The 16,567-nt window shown below is 35.2% G+C and overlaps 1 protein-coding gene across 2 annotated transcripts in view; it reads left to right on the top strand.

Moving 5' to 3' along the window:
- The window catches only part of CNTLN (centlein), a 311,202-nt gene that overhangs the window by 169,493 nt on the left and 125,142 nt on the right, over positions 1-16,567 (top strand). For both annotated transcript variants that reach the window (XM_078436769.2, XM_078436771.2), the window contains exon 12: positions 865-984. In XM_078436769.2, the coding sequence (XP_078292895.2) occupies positions 865-984 (120 nt within the window). The remainder of the gene's footprint in view (positions 1-864; positions 985-16,567) is intronic.

Consider the following 16,567-nt stretch of genomic DNA (forward strand, 5'->3'; position numbering starts at 1 on the left):
CTTATCTGAATGAATTGGCGGTCTCAGTTCAATTGCTCTGAACAGGTGTTCAGATCTTGGTTAGTCGTAAGTGGCTCCCCTGTTAACAGTATCAACAGAGGGCAAAGGACTGAATGAGTACAGAAAATCTACTACCCTCTCATCTTTTGAGATGGATCCTTTAGGGCAATGTTGATGATACACATTGGTCTGTTCTGTAGAGAAATACTGTTTCTAAATTGGCCAGTACAGCACTTTTACAAAATAAAAACGAAGAGTTTGTTTTATGTACAGAAATTGAAAACATAAAGGGCATTTGGCATGTTTTGTAGGTAATTGTCACATCTAATTTTTTCTTTTGAAGAATGGAAAATATTTCATATCACTTGTCAGTAAAGTAGTGATAAAGCAATTTGTCCTGCATTTAGCCTCTGCTCACCTAACTTTAGTAGTCACTAGAAGTGTGAAAACTACTTTCTGACATATTTACTGATGATAGCTTGTTTTAAGAGAAAGTGCATATATGGCATTCAGATTGGTTGGCAAAAAATTCTAGATGAGTTGATTGCTTATAATCCTTTTTTAGAAAGTGACCATCCTGCAATATATGTTTTATTATTACTAGAATGAATAGAGAGAAATAGACCTAAGACTGTCATATTTCTGCTTAAATGTTTGCTTTCTGTAGTAGCAGGTTAGTCTTTTGGAAATTTTCACACAGGATTTTAATTTCTACATACTTAGGTTTGAGGAAATTCATTCCATAAATAGCTTGAATTTAGAAATTTGGTCAATATATGTTTTTAAATTTTAGGGAGTGTATAAATAAATTTACATTGCATTTTGAACATATTAAGGAAGAAAACAACTTCATTTTAAAAATAGGACTCCTATCAGAAAAATAAAGAGAGCAGATCCCCAACAACTTCGCCAAGAAGATTCTGATGCTGTGTGGAATGAACTGGCCTATTTCAAAAGGGAGAACCAGGAGCTAATGATTGAAAAGTGAGTTTCTTTTTTAACAACATGGACTTAGATAAACATTTGGGAGAAATTTTTTGTGGCTTAAAGGTCGTGAGAGAAATACCTTATAAAATTTGAAAATGAAATAATCTGGTTTTTGTTAATAAAAATAAAGAAAAAAAAAGAATAGCTTTTTAAATATATATATATGTATAATGCAATAACAAGTTGCACATTTGCTAGCTCTAGCCGAAACTGTATAATATGATCTAGGGATTGTGTTAATTAATGTGGCTCTCATCTGTTGGAGGTGTCGCTCTTCATTAGCTTGTATTTTAGACACTGCCGTGCTTCATTTTTGGAATGAGGTGGAGAGGGGATAACCTAGCCAGCCATCCTTGTTTGATCTCCTAGATACATACGCAATGCAGAATGCCTGAGCTCTCTTGGTTCCCTGCCCTGTCCTGCTAATCCCAGCTGAGCTCATTATGGTGTAGCCTTGCTGCTACTCTTGGAGCCAGAGCTGTCCAAGCTAATTACTGGTAGCAGCAGAACTGCCTGTTAAGGGTCTGGTATGGATCTGCTAACATGGTCCTTGGTAGTGACCTGCAAAAGACACGAGGGAATTGCTTTCTTTCTTGCTGTGCACTGCCTGTCCTTTGGGCTTAATGCTGATCCCTCCACATAGGTCTTTTAGCTGCCCTAAGTATAAAACTTGATGAAGGATACTCATATTTTAGAAAACATACAGTTTTCTTGCTTGATCTTATAATTCACAGGCTATTATATTCAGCTTGGCAAAGACAGAACACTTTTTATTTTGAAATTTAAAGGACTTAAACCAACATAATTAGCCTCTTCTGCTACTTAACTATTTTTTCATTAAGAGCTAATTTTTGACATCAAGAGCATGCAGTTTTTTTGAAAGCCTGATGTCTTTTAGATTACTAGAATTTAGCATCATGTGGCATAATGCAATTAAATATCATTGAATTTTTTTAGCTGAAAATCGGACTCATACTTTATATATTATATGATAACACATGTAACTTTAGATTACACCTTTTCCATATGATGATAAACTTTTAAGGAAATGATATGTCAGACTAAAATGTGTACTTCCAATGACCTCTTAAAGTACACTACACTCTGTTAGTGCTAAAGTCTTATGCTGATAAGAAAGTTTCTTATCTTGAAAATTATTTATAGATTTATCCAGAAATAGTCCCTGACAATTTTTAATAGCTTTAATGAAATATAATTCACAAGCCATGTGATTTGCCATAGAGAGTGAATAATTCCATGGCTTTTGGTGCATTCAAAGAGTTATACATCCACCATTGCAATAAATTTTAGAACATTCTCATTTATCCCCTCCCCCACACTGCACACCACTTAGCTGTTACTTCCCCAATTCCTCTACCACCACCACACCTTTTAGGTAACCAGTAATCTACTTTCTGTGTCTATAGGTTTACCTACTTGGGGCATTGAGAACCTCATTAGATGGTGTTATAGCTTTTGCTTCAACTATCAAACACAATTTTAAAACTTCAAAAGAAGGATGTTTTTAGCCTTTCCACCGTTATTTTTTCATTTCTGACCTTCCAGGTTCTCTTCTTTTATCATTTTATTTCTGTTTGAAGAGCTTCCCTTTAGATTTTCATTTAGGGTAAGTTGGCTAGCAACAAATTCTCTAATATTTCCTTTATTTAAAATGTCTTCATGTCAGCTTCATTCCAGAAGGATATTTTCACTGATTAGAGAATTCTAGTTTAGCATTTTTTTTCTTTAGGACTTGAAAAATCTGGCACTTCCATGTTTTCTGATGAAAAATACACTGTTGTTTTAATTATTCCTCTAAAGGGAGTGCATCATTCTCTTTAACTACTTCCAATCATTTTCATTTGTCTTTACTTTTCAGAAGTTTAATTATGACCTGTGTTGGCATGGATTTCTTTTGGTTTATCCTGTTTGGGATTTTCTAAGCTTCTTGAAACTCTAGGTTTGTGTTCCTTGTCAAATTGGGAAATTTTCCTCTTTATTTCTTTAAATACTTTTTTCAGGCCCACATTCTTTTTCCTCTCCTTTCGGAACTCTATTTTCATGAATGTTAGATTTTTTAGTATTAACCTACAGGTCCCTGAATCTTTGTTCATTTTATTTTTAAGCCTATTTTATCAGTGTCATTAAAGCTGGGTAATTTCTATTGTTCTGTCTTCAAGTTCACTGATTTTTTTCCTCTTTCATCTGCTGTTGAACCCATGCATTGAGTTTTTTACTTTGGTTTTTATAACTTTCAGTTTTAAAATTTCCATTTGATTCTTATATCACTGATTTATTTGCTGAGACTTCCTATTTTATTTGTCTCAAGATCATTCATAATTGTTTATTGGAGCATTTTAATCATGGCTACTTTAAAATCTTTGTCAAGGAGCACCTGGCTGGCTCAGTTGGTAGAGCATGTGACTCTTGTTCTCAGGGTCATGAGTTCAAGCCCCACGTTGGGTGTAGAGATTACTTTAAAAAAAATCCTTGCCAAGTAATTCTAACATGTGCATTATTATCTTGGTGGTGGTATTTCTTAATTACAATTTCTCCTTCAAGTTGAGATTTTTTTGTTCTTGGTATGATGAGTGATTTTCACTTGTCTCCATTGAGAGTGTTTTATGTTTGAGACTTTAGATCTTATTTAAATCTTTTATTTTAATAGATCTCTGATGATAATTGTGTCTAAGGGAGAGGGTCCTATCAATACTGGGAGAAGTGATGGCAGTCTTAGCTCCTAACTTGACCCCTGCTGACACTGCATTAAAGGATGTGTGAAGGGGTGCCTCAGTGTACTTGATGAGGGTAGAACTTCAGGCTTCTCGTTTGACCTTCCTTTATTGACAGAAATAGCAAGAATTTTTTTTTTAATTCCTTTTTCCAGTGGTATATGGCGGGAATAGAGTGGTTATTGTCAGTATGATTTCTGTCCTACTTGTTTGCCCATTTCTCAGTTCCTTGGCTAGGGAGGGCAGAATTTGCTTGAGACTGTTTTTTATTTGTGTCCATTAGCATTTTGAGGTTGTGGATTTCTCTAGTACCTACTTTGAGATATTTGGGAGGAAAGAAGAAAGCCAGAGAATTTATCACTGTGGGTTGTTCTTCTACTCCTATGGTCCCTCTCGTGTCCTTCTTCTTTTCCCTGCCTTTCCGAGTTTTCTAATATTTGTTTTGTGTTATCACATTCAGGGTTTTTATATTTAACTAGTGGGATGAATAGGGATAGACATGTCTACTTCTTTTTGTCAGGGACTAGAAGTATTAGCTTATTTTTCTGTGGACCAGGCAGTATTATTTTTGTGTCATACATGTGGCATCTAGTTTAATACTTAGCCCTGACTATTTAAGACTAGAACATATAAAAGAAGATGTCCTACTAAAACTACTTCCAACCAAATTTGAATAGTACTTCCAAATTCAGTCTTAAAAGTTGAGTTAACTTTTGAAGATCCTAATAAAAAATTGTGTGGCAGCTCTAAGTCAGTTTATAAAATACGTTAAAGGAAATGATGCTACCACTGACCCATACTATAGTGTTTCTACCATTGAATATGGTCAGAAGTATGTTGCTGCTGTAGTATAAGAATGTGAGGACTTGAGAAATTTGCATGGAATATAGTTCCTATATTCATAAAATATATGTACTTATTAGATCATAATGATGTTATTATAAAAGACCAAGAACTTCAAAATCTATGAGCTAATAAATTGGCTTGTTCCCTCAGTATTTATCTAACAAATATTCATATATTTTCATTTATTCACTATTTAAACAATATAATTCAGAGCTACACATAAGCTATGTATATTGAATATACAGTGGTGTATTGAAGAATAATAATTGCAAACTCTTAAGGAGATTTATTTTAGGGCCATCTGCCATGTGCCAGTGAGGTGAAACCATTCTTTGGGATGCGAGGTAGTGAGAGGCAAGGAAAGCTTGCAGAAATGCCAGGCTTACTCAGCTTTTCCACTTAGTTGAGGATGTTGCCTTACTATAACTGAGTTAGATTTATGAACCAACAAAGTCATATTAACATTCTCCTAAATGAAGAAGTTAACATTTTCCTAAAGACAAAAATATTTGTGTACTTTATTTCTGAGTAGTGATATAAAACTATAAAAAGAGGTGCAGTTGCCACAGGATATTTAGCTTTTCTTATATTGCAAATTCAACATGTCCTTGAAGTCAAGGGAAGGTATACTGACATTCACTGGATGTTTATCTGCATCTTTGGCTAAATAAATCAGGAACTTGCAGTGGGTGGGTAATTTTGGTCTTTTTGTACTAATCCATAGCCTATATAAAAATGCTACATCTGAGTACTCTGCTAGGTCCAGGTAAACACAGAAAAATAATATGCCACCCTTTTTTTTTTATCAGGACCTCATACAGCTTAACAGCAAAAACAAGCAAAAGGGCGATAAGAGCTATAAGGGAATAGTAGTGGCATAAAGTAGGGAAAATAGCATTATGATTTGTCCATTTGTCCAAACCAGAAACCTAGTGGGTTATAACTGATTTATCCCTCTATCTGACCTCCTTCTAAGAGTCTTAATGATTCCATATCACAAATATCTCTAAAATATATCTGTTTTTCCACTCTTACTATCAATGCCCTTGTCCAAAAACTACCATCATATCTTTCCTGCTCATGTAGAATAAACTTGTAAATATCTCCCTACATCCACTGTTATACCCTTGAATCCATTTTCCCCCTAATGCTGCAGGGTGATCTTTTAAAAATACATATAAGAACATAACTTTCCCTTGTTTAAAACCCTTTAGCATCTTTCCATTGCTCTTAAAATAAAAACTAAATTCTTCATATAGCACACTTGAACATCTTGACCCCCTTCTTATCATTTCTGTTTCACTTTTTTGTTTCTTATCTGAAAATCAGTATGAGAATGTAAAATATTTGCAAAGAATTACTGATGCTTTTCCTATTTGATGCTGAGAATCTTGGCTGGTGAATTTGTCAGTGAAGGTGGGTAGAGTTGGGGCCAGTAGTAAAGGGGTTTAGAATTCATAATTTAAAAATTCAATTTTATTTTATAGAAGTAGGGAATTCTACCCCATATATCATAACTAAAGTCTTCTTCAATTCAATTATCTTTTGATCATTTTTCCTTAATGATAAAAAGTAGATAAGCTATAGGTCAATGGAATACCATCTCCTTTCGGTTTAAACATTAAATGTATGCTGGCCATGATGTCAAAGAATATTTTATAAAATACAATAGTAATAATTTTTAAGGAGCTAAAATCAAAATATTATGGTAGGAAAAGTTCAGTTATTTTTTTTCCTTTAGCAAAGCAAGACTCCCTGTTTTCTTTCAGTGCAAATATTATTTTTCCATATATAGAAATGAGGATTAGGAACTGAATTTCTCTAACATGAGTTGGAAATAAAATTCTCAAAAAAAATGTCTGCTAAATCATGACATATTTTGCAAACACATGTATTTTTGGATAACTGTTAGCACTGTAAGAATTACACATTAGTTTTATTTTAAAGCATACAACTTAGTGACATTTAGTGTATTTATAGTGTTGTATAGACATGATCTTTATCTAATCCAAAGCATTTTAATCACCCTCAAAAGAGACCCCATATCCATTTAGCAGTCACTCCCAATCTGCCCATTTCTGCCTTCCTTCAGTTCCTGGCAACCACTAATCTGTTTTCTATCCCTGTAGATTTACCTATTCTGAATATTTTATATAAATGGAATCATATAATATCTGACCTTTTGCATATGGCTTCTTTCGCCTAGTATAAGGTTTTCAAGAATCATCCACATTGTAGTATGTCTCAATACATCATTCCTTTTTACAGCTGAATAATATCCCACTGTATACAATAAATATATATTTATTCATTCATCTCTTTTTAATTTTTTTTTGTTAATGTTTATTTATTTTTGAGAGAGAAAGAGACAAAGTATGAGCAGGGGAGGGGCAAAAGAGAGGAAGATGCAGAATCTGAAGCAGGCTCTTGGCTCTGAGCTGTCAGCACAGAACTCAACATGGGGCTCGAACCCATGGACTGTGAGATCATGACCTGAGCCAAAGTGGGACGCTCAACCGACTGAGCCACCCAGGTTCCCCTTATTCATTCATCTCTTGTTGGCTAATTGGGTTGCTTCTACTTTTTTGCTATTATGAATAGTGCTACTATGAACATTTATGTACAACTATTGGTTTGAATACTTATTTCCAGTTCTTTGGGATATAAACCTGTGAGCAGAATTGCTAGGTCATATAGTAAGTATATGTCTAACTTTTTGAGGAACTGCCTGACTTCGTAGTGGCTACATCATTCTGTATTTTCACCAGCAATCTACAAAGATTCCATTTGCCCTCCATTCTAGTTAACACTTAGTCTTTCTTTGCACATCTTTGCATGTGTTTTTTTGCCATTTGTGTTGCTTTGGATAAATATCTATATAAGTCTTTTGCCATTTAAAAAAATTGGGTTCTCTTTTTGTTTTTGAGTTACAAGAGCTCTTTGCATGTTGTGGTTACTAGACACTTACAAATATTTTCTCCCATTCTGTAGGTTGTCTTTTTACTTTCATAATAGTTTCCTTTGATATACAAAGGTTTTTAATTCTATGAAGCTTGATTATTATTATTATTACTATTATTTGCTTATGCTTTTGGTGTCATACTCATATACATATCTAGCTATCACCGAATCCAAGGTCATAAAGATTTACCTCCATGTTTTCTACTATGTGTTTATAGTTTTAACTCATACTTAGATCTTTGGTCCATATTACTGCTTTGACAAACAGGCTATATGATCACATGTAAAAGTTATAATGTGGTGAATTAATAAGATAAGAATTTAAATGTATCAGTCCTTGAGAAATCAATTCAACATCAAACAGTACAGGCTATCATAAGCCAAGTGCAAATGAGAATATGAGTTCTGGTGTATTAGTATAATCAAGGCTTGTACAAGTTATCGGTGTCTGTTGGAAGGCAACAGATTTCAAGGCTATGTGGAAACAAGTTTTGAATCTCACTTACTTTAAGACTGAGTATTGGAGACAAGAAATTCAGCCACTGATGTTGGATACATAAGGAAGGAAACTCATTTACATATTAAGTCTTCATAAGTAAGAGTGAGAAGTTTCAGAACAAGATCAGCATGAAACCTAATTCATTGCTGTTAGAGCACCGAAGCCTAGGGTCCCTCATCGACCTGATCTCTAGTATGTTACTAGTACATGATGCAACTTGAGGCCTATAGATAGGCTTTAAAAACACTCATGATTCTGTTAAAGTACTGGGGTCTGGAAGCAAGTAAACATTATAGCTAAGTAAATAAAATGGGAAAAATAAAGGATTTTTAAACTATGGAGTTTTATAATATTAGTTACATAGTACTGAATCTGTGACCTTTTGTATTGTGGTGCTTTCAGTCATTAATTCAATAAATTTGCTGGGCACTGGAAGTAAAATATTGAGCAGAACACGAACATTGTGGCCTCACAGGCCTTCGGTTTATTGGAGAACATAAATAATAATCAATAAACACACAAATATATAATTACAAATTTGATTGATATGAAGATAAAGCTTTGCTGTGCCTTTCTGTGTTTGCATCTTCCCTGATTCTTTCCATTTTTCCCCTTTGTCTTTAGCCAGATGGATCTGGCTAAAATATACAGTAAAACCTTGGATTGCGAGTAACTTGTTCTGTGAGTGTTCCATAAGATCAGCAAACATTTCTAATAAATTTTAACTTGATAAATGACTGATGTCTTGTAATACGAGTAATACGTGACACCAAATGTCACATAATCACAACTGAGACAATGGTTCTTCTCTCTCTCTCTGTGGGATTGGGGGTGATTGTCTCCCATGCTCTGATGCTCAATCTCAGGCCACGGTGTTTGGCAGAAATCAGTGGTTTTTCAAGTGTCCACAACTGGTGCTAGTATATTTTTTGTCACTTCAAAGCACCTATGGACAGTCCTTTGCTTTTCCATACAAAAGTAAGCTTAGGAATGCTTTGCTTCATTCTAGGTCAGGCTGCCTGCAGACATAGACCCATTCCTCTGCTGCCTTATTGCCAATTACATTAAATATAGTATATGACAAGAGTTTATTAATACTGTACTGTAGTCAACATCCATGCGAACATACACAATGGCTCCCATGTAGAAAAAGGTTGAAAAGAAAGGCGGTAAGAAGAAGGAGATGATTATGATGGAAGTTAAGAAGGAAATCATTGAGAAGTACTATTGAGGTATGCAAGTGGCTGAAATTGCAAGGTTTTTTAAATTTTTTTTTTTCAGCGTTTTTTATTTATTTTTGGGACAGAGAGAGACAGAGCATGAACGGAGGAGGGGCAGAGAGAGAGGGAGACACAGAATCGGAAACAGGCTCCAGGCTCTGAGCCATCAGCCCAGAGCCTGACGCGGGGCTCGAACTCACGGACCGCGAGATCGTGACCTGGCTGAAGTCAGACGCTTAACCGACTGCGCCACCCAGGCGCCCCAAAATTGCAAGGTTTTATAAGTCTATGTCTGCATCTTGTCTGCAGAGGAGGAAGAGAAAAAGGTGGAAGGATCCATTTACTTCAAATGAGATTAAGGCAATGTGTAAAATGTGGGAAACAGTGCAAAATTTTGTAAAAAAGCACTACCCAAATAAGTCTGTAGCAGTGCGAGCGATGAATCTGTTTAATGATAATACAATGTCACATTTCCATGAAATCCTCAAAAGGAGTCAAAAGTAAGTGTCATTGGATAGGTTCCTTGTTAAAGTTGCACGAAAAGAGGAAGATTCCATTGAGCCAATAGATAGCAGTGATTCCATCAGTGATAGTGAAAGTTGTCCTATACAATAACCCTCCTCTCTCTTGTCTCCCCCACACTAACCATGAAGGTTTTCAAAAGTAAGTACAGGTTAATTTGTTTATTTTTCTTTATATTTTGTATTTTCTTTATTATTTTGTATGATAAGACAGTATTGTAATCATTTTTATATGAATATTTTTGGGTTGTAGAACGAATCTTCTGAGTTTCCATTATTTCTTACGGGTAAATTTGCTTTGATATACAAGTGCTTTGGATTACAAGCATGTTTCCGGAACGAATTATGCTCGCAAACCCAGGTTTTACTGTACTTTTGTTTGCGGTGTTACCAACCTAAATTGGGGGATATATATTTTTTATTGTGGCAAAATTTACATCACATGAAACATACCATTATAACCATTTTTAGGTGTACAGTTAAGTCCCATTAAATATGCTCACATTGTTGTCCTGCCACCACCACCATCCATGTTTAGGACTTTTCATTTTCTCAAAATGAAACTGTACCCATTAAATAATAGCTCCCCATTCCCCCTTCTCTCAGCTCTTATCTTTTTCTCCTTTTGTCTCTATGAATTTGCCTATTCTAGGTATCCTATAGAAAATGGAATCATATGTTTTTCTTTTTGTGTCTGGTTTATTTCATTTGTCATAATGTCTTCCAAGTTTTTCCATGTTGTAGTATGTGTCACAATTTCTTTCCTTTTTTAAGGCCGAATAATACTATGGTATATATATACCATATTGTGTTCATCCATTCATCCACTGATAGATATTTGTGTTTTTTTTACATCTTTCAGCAATTATATTTTTCTTGTATTGTCATTGTATTTTACTGTACAATTAGCAAGAATGTTAGTTAAGAGAAAATATTTTGTGTCCGTTGGCAGATATTCACTGATGTAAGTGGCAAGTATATTTTGGAGTTTTATTTTCTTACTCTTGAGATTAACTTTTAATATTGATACCTTAAACTATTTTCATATTTGAGACTGTATACACATGGTATTTGTTCTTTGAGGTCATCTGTTTTAGTCCATTTTGGCTGCTATTACAAAATAATGCAGACTGTATAGCTTATAAGCAACAGAGATTTATTTCTCATAGTTCTAGAGGCTGGAAGTCTGGATCAGGGTGCCAGCATGGTCTGGCAAGGGCCTTCTTTCATGTTGCAGATATCTTGTCTTATCCTTATATGACTGAAGAGGTGAGGGAGCTCTCTGGGGGTTCTTTTTTAGAGGCACTAATCCCATTCATGAGGGTTTCACATGACCTAAGAACATCCCAAAGTTCTGACCTCCTAACACCATCATCTTTGGAGGTTAGAATTTCAACATGAATTTTAGAGGAACACAAACATTCAGGTCATAGTATGATACATATAGTATTTTTAATTTGATTGTTACCTTAATTTTCATACATTTTAGGCACAATATATATAATGTTTTTAAAATTACCTAAAGAATTAATAGTATTTACTAAAAGATCACATAGTGTATCTTAAGTGTTTAGTGAATAATCATTTGATTTTTCTGAAAAAAAAACCATAAAAATTACTCTCTTTAAATGTATTTTGTCATACTAACAGTTTATGTTCTTTAAACAACAAAACTGGAAGTATCACAATTCCAGACTTCCAGTTATATTAGAAAGCTATAGCAATCTAAACAGTATGGTAGAGGCATAAAAATAGACACATAGATTGGGGCATCTGGCTGGCTCAGTCAGTAGATCATGTGACTCTTGATCTTGGGTCCTAAGGTTTGAGCCTCACATTGGATGTAGAGATTACTTAAAAAGAAAAAAAAGAGGAGCGCTTGGGCAGCTCAATTGGTTAAGCATCTGACTTCGAATCAGTTCATGATCTCATGGTGCGTGAAGTTCAAGCCCCACATGGGGCTCTCTGCTGTTGGCATGAAGCCTACTTCAGATCCTCTGTCCCCTTCTTTCTCTCTGCCCTTCCCCCACTCATTATCTCTCTCTCTCTCTCTTAATAAATAAGTAATCCTTTTTTTTTTAAATTTTTTTTTAACGTTTATTTATTTTTGAGACAGAGAGAGACAGAGCATGAACGGGGGAGGGTCAGAGAGAGGGAGACACAGAATCTGAAACAGGCTCCAGGCTCTGAACTATCAGCACAGAGCCCGACATGGGGCTCAAACTCACAGACCACGAGATCATGACCTGAGCCGAAGTCGGCCACTTAACTGACTGAGCCACCCAGGCGCCCCAATAAATAAGTAATCTTAAAAAATACCTACTAAGAAAGAAAAATGCAGACATAATAGAATAGAAATAGATAGAATAGAAAACCCAGAAATAAACCCAAAGTTATATGGTCAGTTAATCTTTGACAAAGGAGGAATGGATATACAATGGGAAAAAGACAGTCTCTTCAACAAATGGTGTAGAGAAAACAGGGCATCAACATGCAAAAGAATAAAACTGGACCAATTTCTTACGCCATACACAAAAATAAACTCAAAATGGACTAAAAACCTAAATGTGAGACCTGAAACCATAAAAATCATCGAAAAGAGCACTGGCAGTAATTACTGTGACATCAGCCAATAGCAACATTTTTCTAGGTACATCTCTTGAGGCAAGAGAAACAAAAGTGAAAGTAAACTATTGGGACTACATAAAAATAAAAATCTTCTGCACAGCAAAGGAAGCAAACAAAACTAAAAGGCAATCTACAGAATGGAAGAAGATATTTGCAAATGACCTATCTGATAAAGGGTTAGTATCTAAAATATATAAAGAGTTGATACAACTCACCCAAAAAATAACCCAATTAAAAAATGGGCCGAAGACATGAACAGGCATTTCTCCAAAGAAGATGTACAGATGGCCAGTGGACATATGAAAAGATGCTGAACATCACTCATCATCAAGGAAATGCAAAACAAAACTACAATAAGATACCTGTCAGAATGGCTAAAGTCAAAAACCCAAGAAACAACAGGTGTTGGGGAGGATGTGGAGAAAAAGTAACCCTCATGCACTGTTGATAGGAATGCAAACTGGTGCAACCAGTGTGGAAAACAGTATGGAAAGTCTTCAAAAAGTTAAAAATAGAATTACCATATGATTCAGTAATTACTACTAGGTATTTACCCAAAACATACAAAAACACTAATTCAAAGTGATACATGCACCTCTGTGTTTATTATAGCATTATTTACAGTAACCAAGATATGGAAGCGTGTCCACTGATAGATGAATGGGCAAAGAGGATTGGTGTGTGTATATTTATATGTACATACACACACACAATGGAATATTATTCAGCTGTAAAAAAAAAGAATGAAGGTGCATGTAGGTGGCAAAGTCAGTTTAGCGTCTGACTCTTGATCTCAACTCAGGTCATGATCTCACAGTTCATGAGTTTGAGTCCCACATCCAGTTCTGCACTGATGGTGTGGAGCCTGCTTGGGATTCTGTCTCTCCTTCTCTCTGCCCCTCCACTGCTTGTTCTTTCTCTCTCCCTCTCAAATAAATAAATAAACTTAAAAAATTAAAAAAAAAAAAAAAACTAATGAGGGGGCCTGGGTGGTTCAGTTGGTTAAGTGTTTGACTTCAGCTCAGGTCATGATCCCGTGGTTTGTGGGTTCAAGCCTCACATCGGGCTCTCCACTGACAGTACGGAGCCTGCTTGGTATATTCTCTCTCTCTCTCTCTCTCTCTCTCTCTCTCTCTCTCTCTCCCCCCCCCTCCCTCTCTCTCCCTCTCTCTCTCTGCCCCTCCCCGCACCCCCCTCTCTCTCCCTCTCTCTGTCTCAAAATAAATAAATAAAAGTTAAAAAAAAAATAAAAGTTAAAAAATCTTGCCATTTGCAACGACATGGATAGAGCTAGAGAGTATAATGCTAAGTGAAATAAGTCAGTTAGAGAAAGACAAATACCATATAATTTCACTCATGTGGAATTTAAGAAACAAAACAAATGAGCAAAAGGGAAAAAAAAGAGAGAACAAGAAAACTTAACTATAGAGAACAAACTGATGGTTACCAGAAGAGAGATGGGTCATGGGATGGGTGAAATAGGGGATGGGGATTAAAGAGTACACTTGATCCTGATGAGCACTGAATAATGTATAGAATTGCAGAATCAGTATATTGTACAACTGAAACTAATATAACACTGTATGTTAACTACACTGGAATTACAATAAAAAATCTAAAAACCAACCAAACAAACAAACAAACAAAATCCTTTCTTTAGGGCAAATAGTTTCATCAAGTATGTTGAGTTTGAACATCTGAATTAAATGGTAATGACCATATATAGGTACCAATTTTTAAAAATTTATTTATTTTGAATAGAGCAGGCATGCAAGCAGGGAGAGGCAGAGAGAGAGGAGAGAGAGAATCCAAAGCAGGTTCTGTGCTATCAGTGCAGAGCCCAACATGGGGCTTGATTCCACAAACCATGAGATCATGACCTGAGCCCAAACCAAGAGTCAGGCACTTAACCAACTGATCCACTCAGGCGCCCATATAAATATCATTTTTTATTTTGAATGATACAGATAACTAATACAAAGTGTTTACCCCTTCTTAAAACTATCTCAGGCTTTTGAATGGTTTGTTTTCATTGTAGATCAGTTGCTTTTTAGTATTTATAAGAAATAAATAGTATTGGAGTACCTGGGTGGCTCAGTCGGTTGAGCATCCAACATTGGCTCAGGTCATGATCTTGTGCTTTGTGGGTCACAAAGCCCTGTTTTGGGCTCTATGCTGACAGTTCTGACCCTGGAGCCTGCTTTGGATTCTGTGTCTCCCTCTCTTTCTGCCCCTGCCCCACTTGTGCTCGGTCTTTCTCTCTCTCTCTCTCTCTCAAAGATAAATAGAAAGGAAGGAAAGGGAAGGAAGGAAGGAAGGAAGGAAGGAAGGAAGGAAGGAAAGAAGAAAGAAAGAAACAATCTTAAGTTTCATATACAGATTTCCTCCAGTTACATGGGGTACAGTAATTACTGTGTGGATGAGTGTATGTGTGTGTGCCCCTCCCATCAATCTGTAACCTACCTGAGAAGCTACAAATGTAATCCTAGGATCGTAATTTTTAAAGTTCTTATATTAAAAAATATGTAAGTATACCCATCAAACTGTAAACATCAATTTTTTAATAAATAATCTTAGTGAGGAAAGCAGGGAGTATTTTTTTAATAGTTACATAAAGTATAAATGTAAAATGTATTTTTAATATATAGATATTATATTTATTTTTTAATGTTATATTTTAAATCTTTTAATAAAATAAAATATAAATTATAATAAATTATAAATATATTGTTGAATATATAACATTTTAAGCTGCTGTGTCTTCCTAGTAAGTCATTTCTTTGATCATTATGTAATAACAATCTTTATCTTTAATATTACTTTTTTTTCTTAGTCTGTATTTTATTTTTTATGCTCCTTTTAAAAATCCTTTTCTTGGGGCGCCTGGGTGATGCAGTCAGTTGAGCATCCAACTCTTGATTTTGGCTCAGGTCATGATCCCCTGGTTTGTGAGATTGAGCCCTGCCTTGGGCTCTGCACTGATAGCATGGAGCCTGCTTGGGATTCTCTCTCTGTTCCTCCTCTGCTTGTGCTCTCTCAAAATAAATAAACAAACATTTTTTAATCCTTTTCTTCCCTTAGATTTGAATACATGTTCATTTCTTTTTTGACTTCTTCTGATTTATACATTTTATGTTTTCCATTCTTTAAATGCTTTTTCTTGAAATTATATATCTCTTAAAAAAATTGGTTTTTATTTTTAAATTTTTATTTATTTATTTATTTTATTTGAGGGAGGAAGGGAGGGAGGGAGCGAGGGAGGGAGGGAGGGAGAGAGAGAGAGAGAGAGAGAGAGAGAGAGAGCTGCATGCACAAACAGAGAAGGGCCAGAGGAAAAGAAAATCCCAAGCAGGCTCCACACTCAGCTTGGAGCCTGACCTGGGGCTCGATCCCACAACCCTGAGATCATGACCTGAGCTGAAATTAAGAGTTGGACGCTCAACCAACTGATCCACCCAGGTGCCCTGAAATTATACACTGTTTATTTGACAAACTAAAGTTCATTAGTACTTATATCCTCACCAACAGTACAGGGTTCTTAAAATACTTTAACACTGACCCTTCTCTTGATCTTATATCATTTTATTTTTCAGATTTTAGTTCTACCATATTCTATTTCTACCTTCACTTAGCTATTGTTATGATGGCTTCACATGATAAATATTTACTTCCATGTACACATTTACAAATGTTTTTAATCATCACTGCCTATTTTGATTCATATGTTGACTTTGAAGGGTCTTTTTCCACCTAAATGAAATAGTTCTTTCATCTAGGATCTATGAGTAGTAAGCCTTTGAACGTTGAAAATATTACTTATTTTTCCTCTGCTTTTTTTGTTTGTTTCTGTGAGAAGTCTGTTGTCACTCCAAAGTTCTTTAGTTGTTAATTAACATTTCTTCTCAATATGGTTGATTTTAAGATTGTCTTTTTCTTTGGTATCCTACAGTGTTCCTGTGTTTCTAACCATGAGTATAGTTTTATTTATTGTTTGAAATTTGTGATACTCTCTTAATCTACTAATTCACATTTTTCATCAGCTCTCAATTTTCAGCCATTGTATTTTGAATATTAATTTCACTCTTTCTCAATTCTCTCCTTGAAAATTTCTATTAGATGCTTTTTGGGCTTCTTATTCAAACACACTTTATATATTGTTACTCTTTTCCTCCT

The sequence above is a fragment of the Panthera onca genome, chromosome D4 (assembly GCF_046562875.1).
Source record: "Panthera onca isolate mPanOnc1 chromosome D4, mPanOnc1 haplotype 2, whole genome shotgun sequence".
Taxonomy (NCBI): Eukaryota; Metazoa; Chordata; class Mammalia; order Carnivora; family Felidae; genus Panthera; species Panthera onca.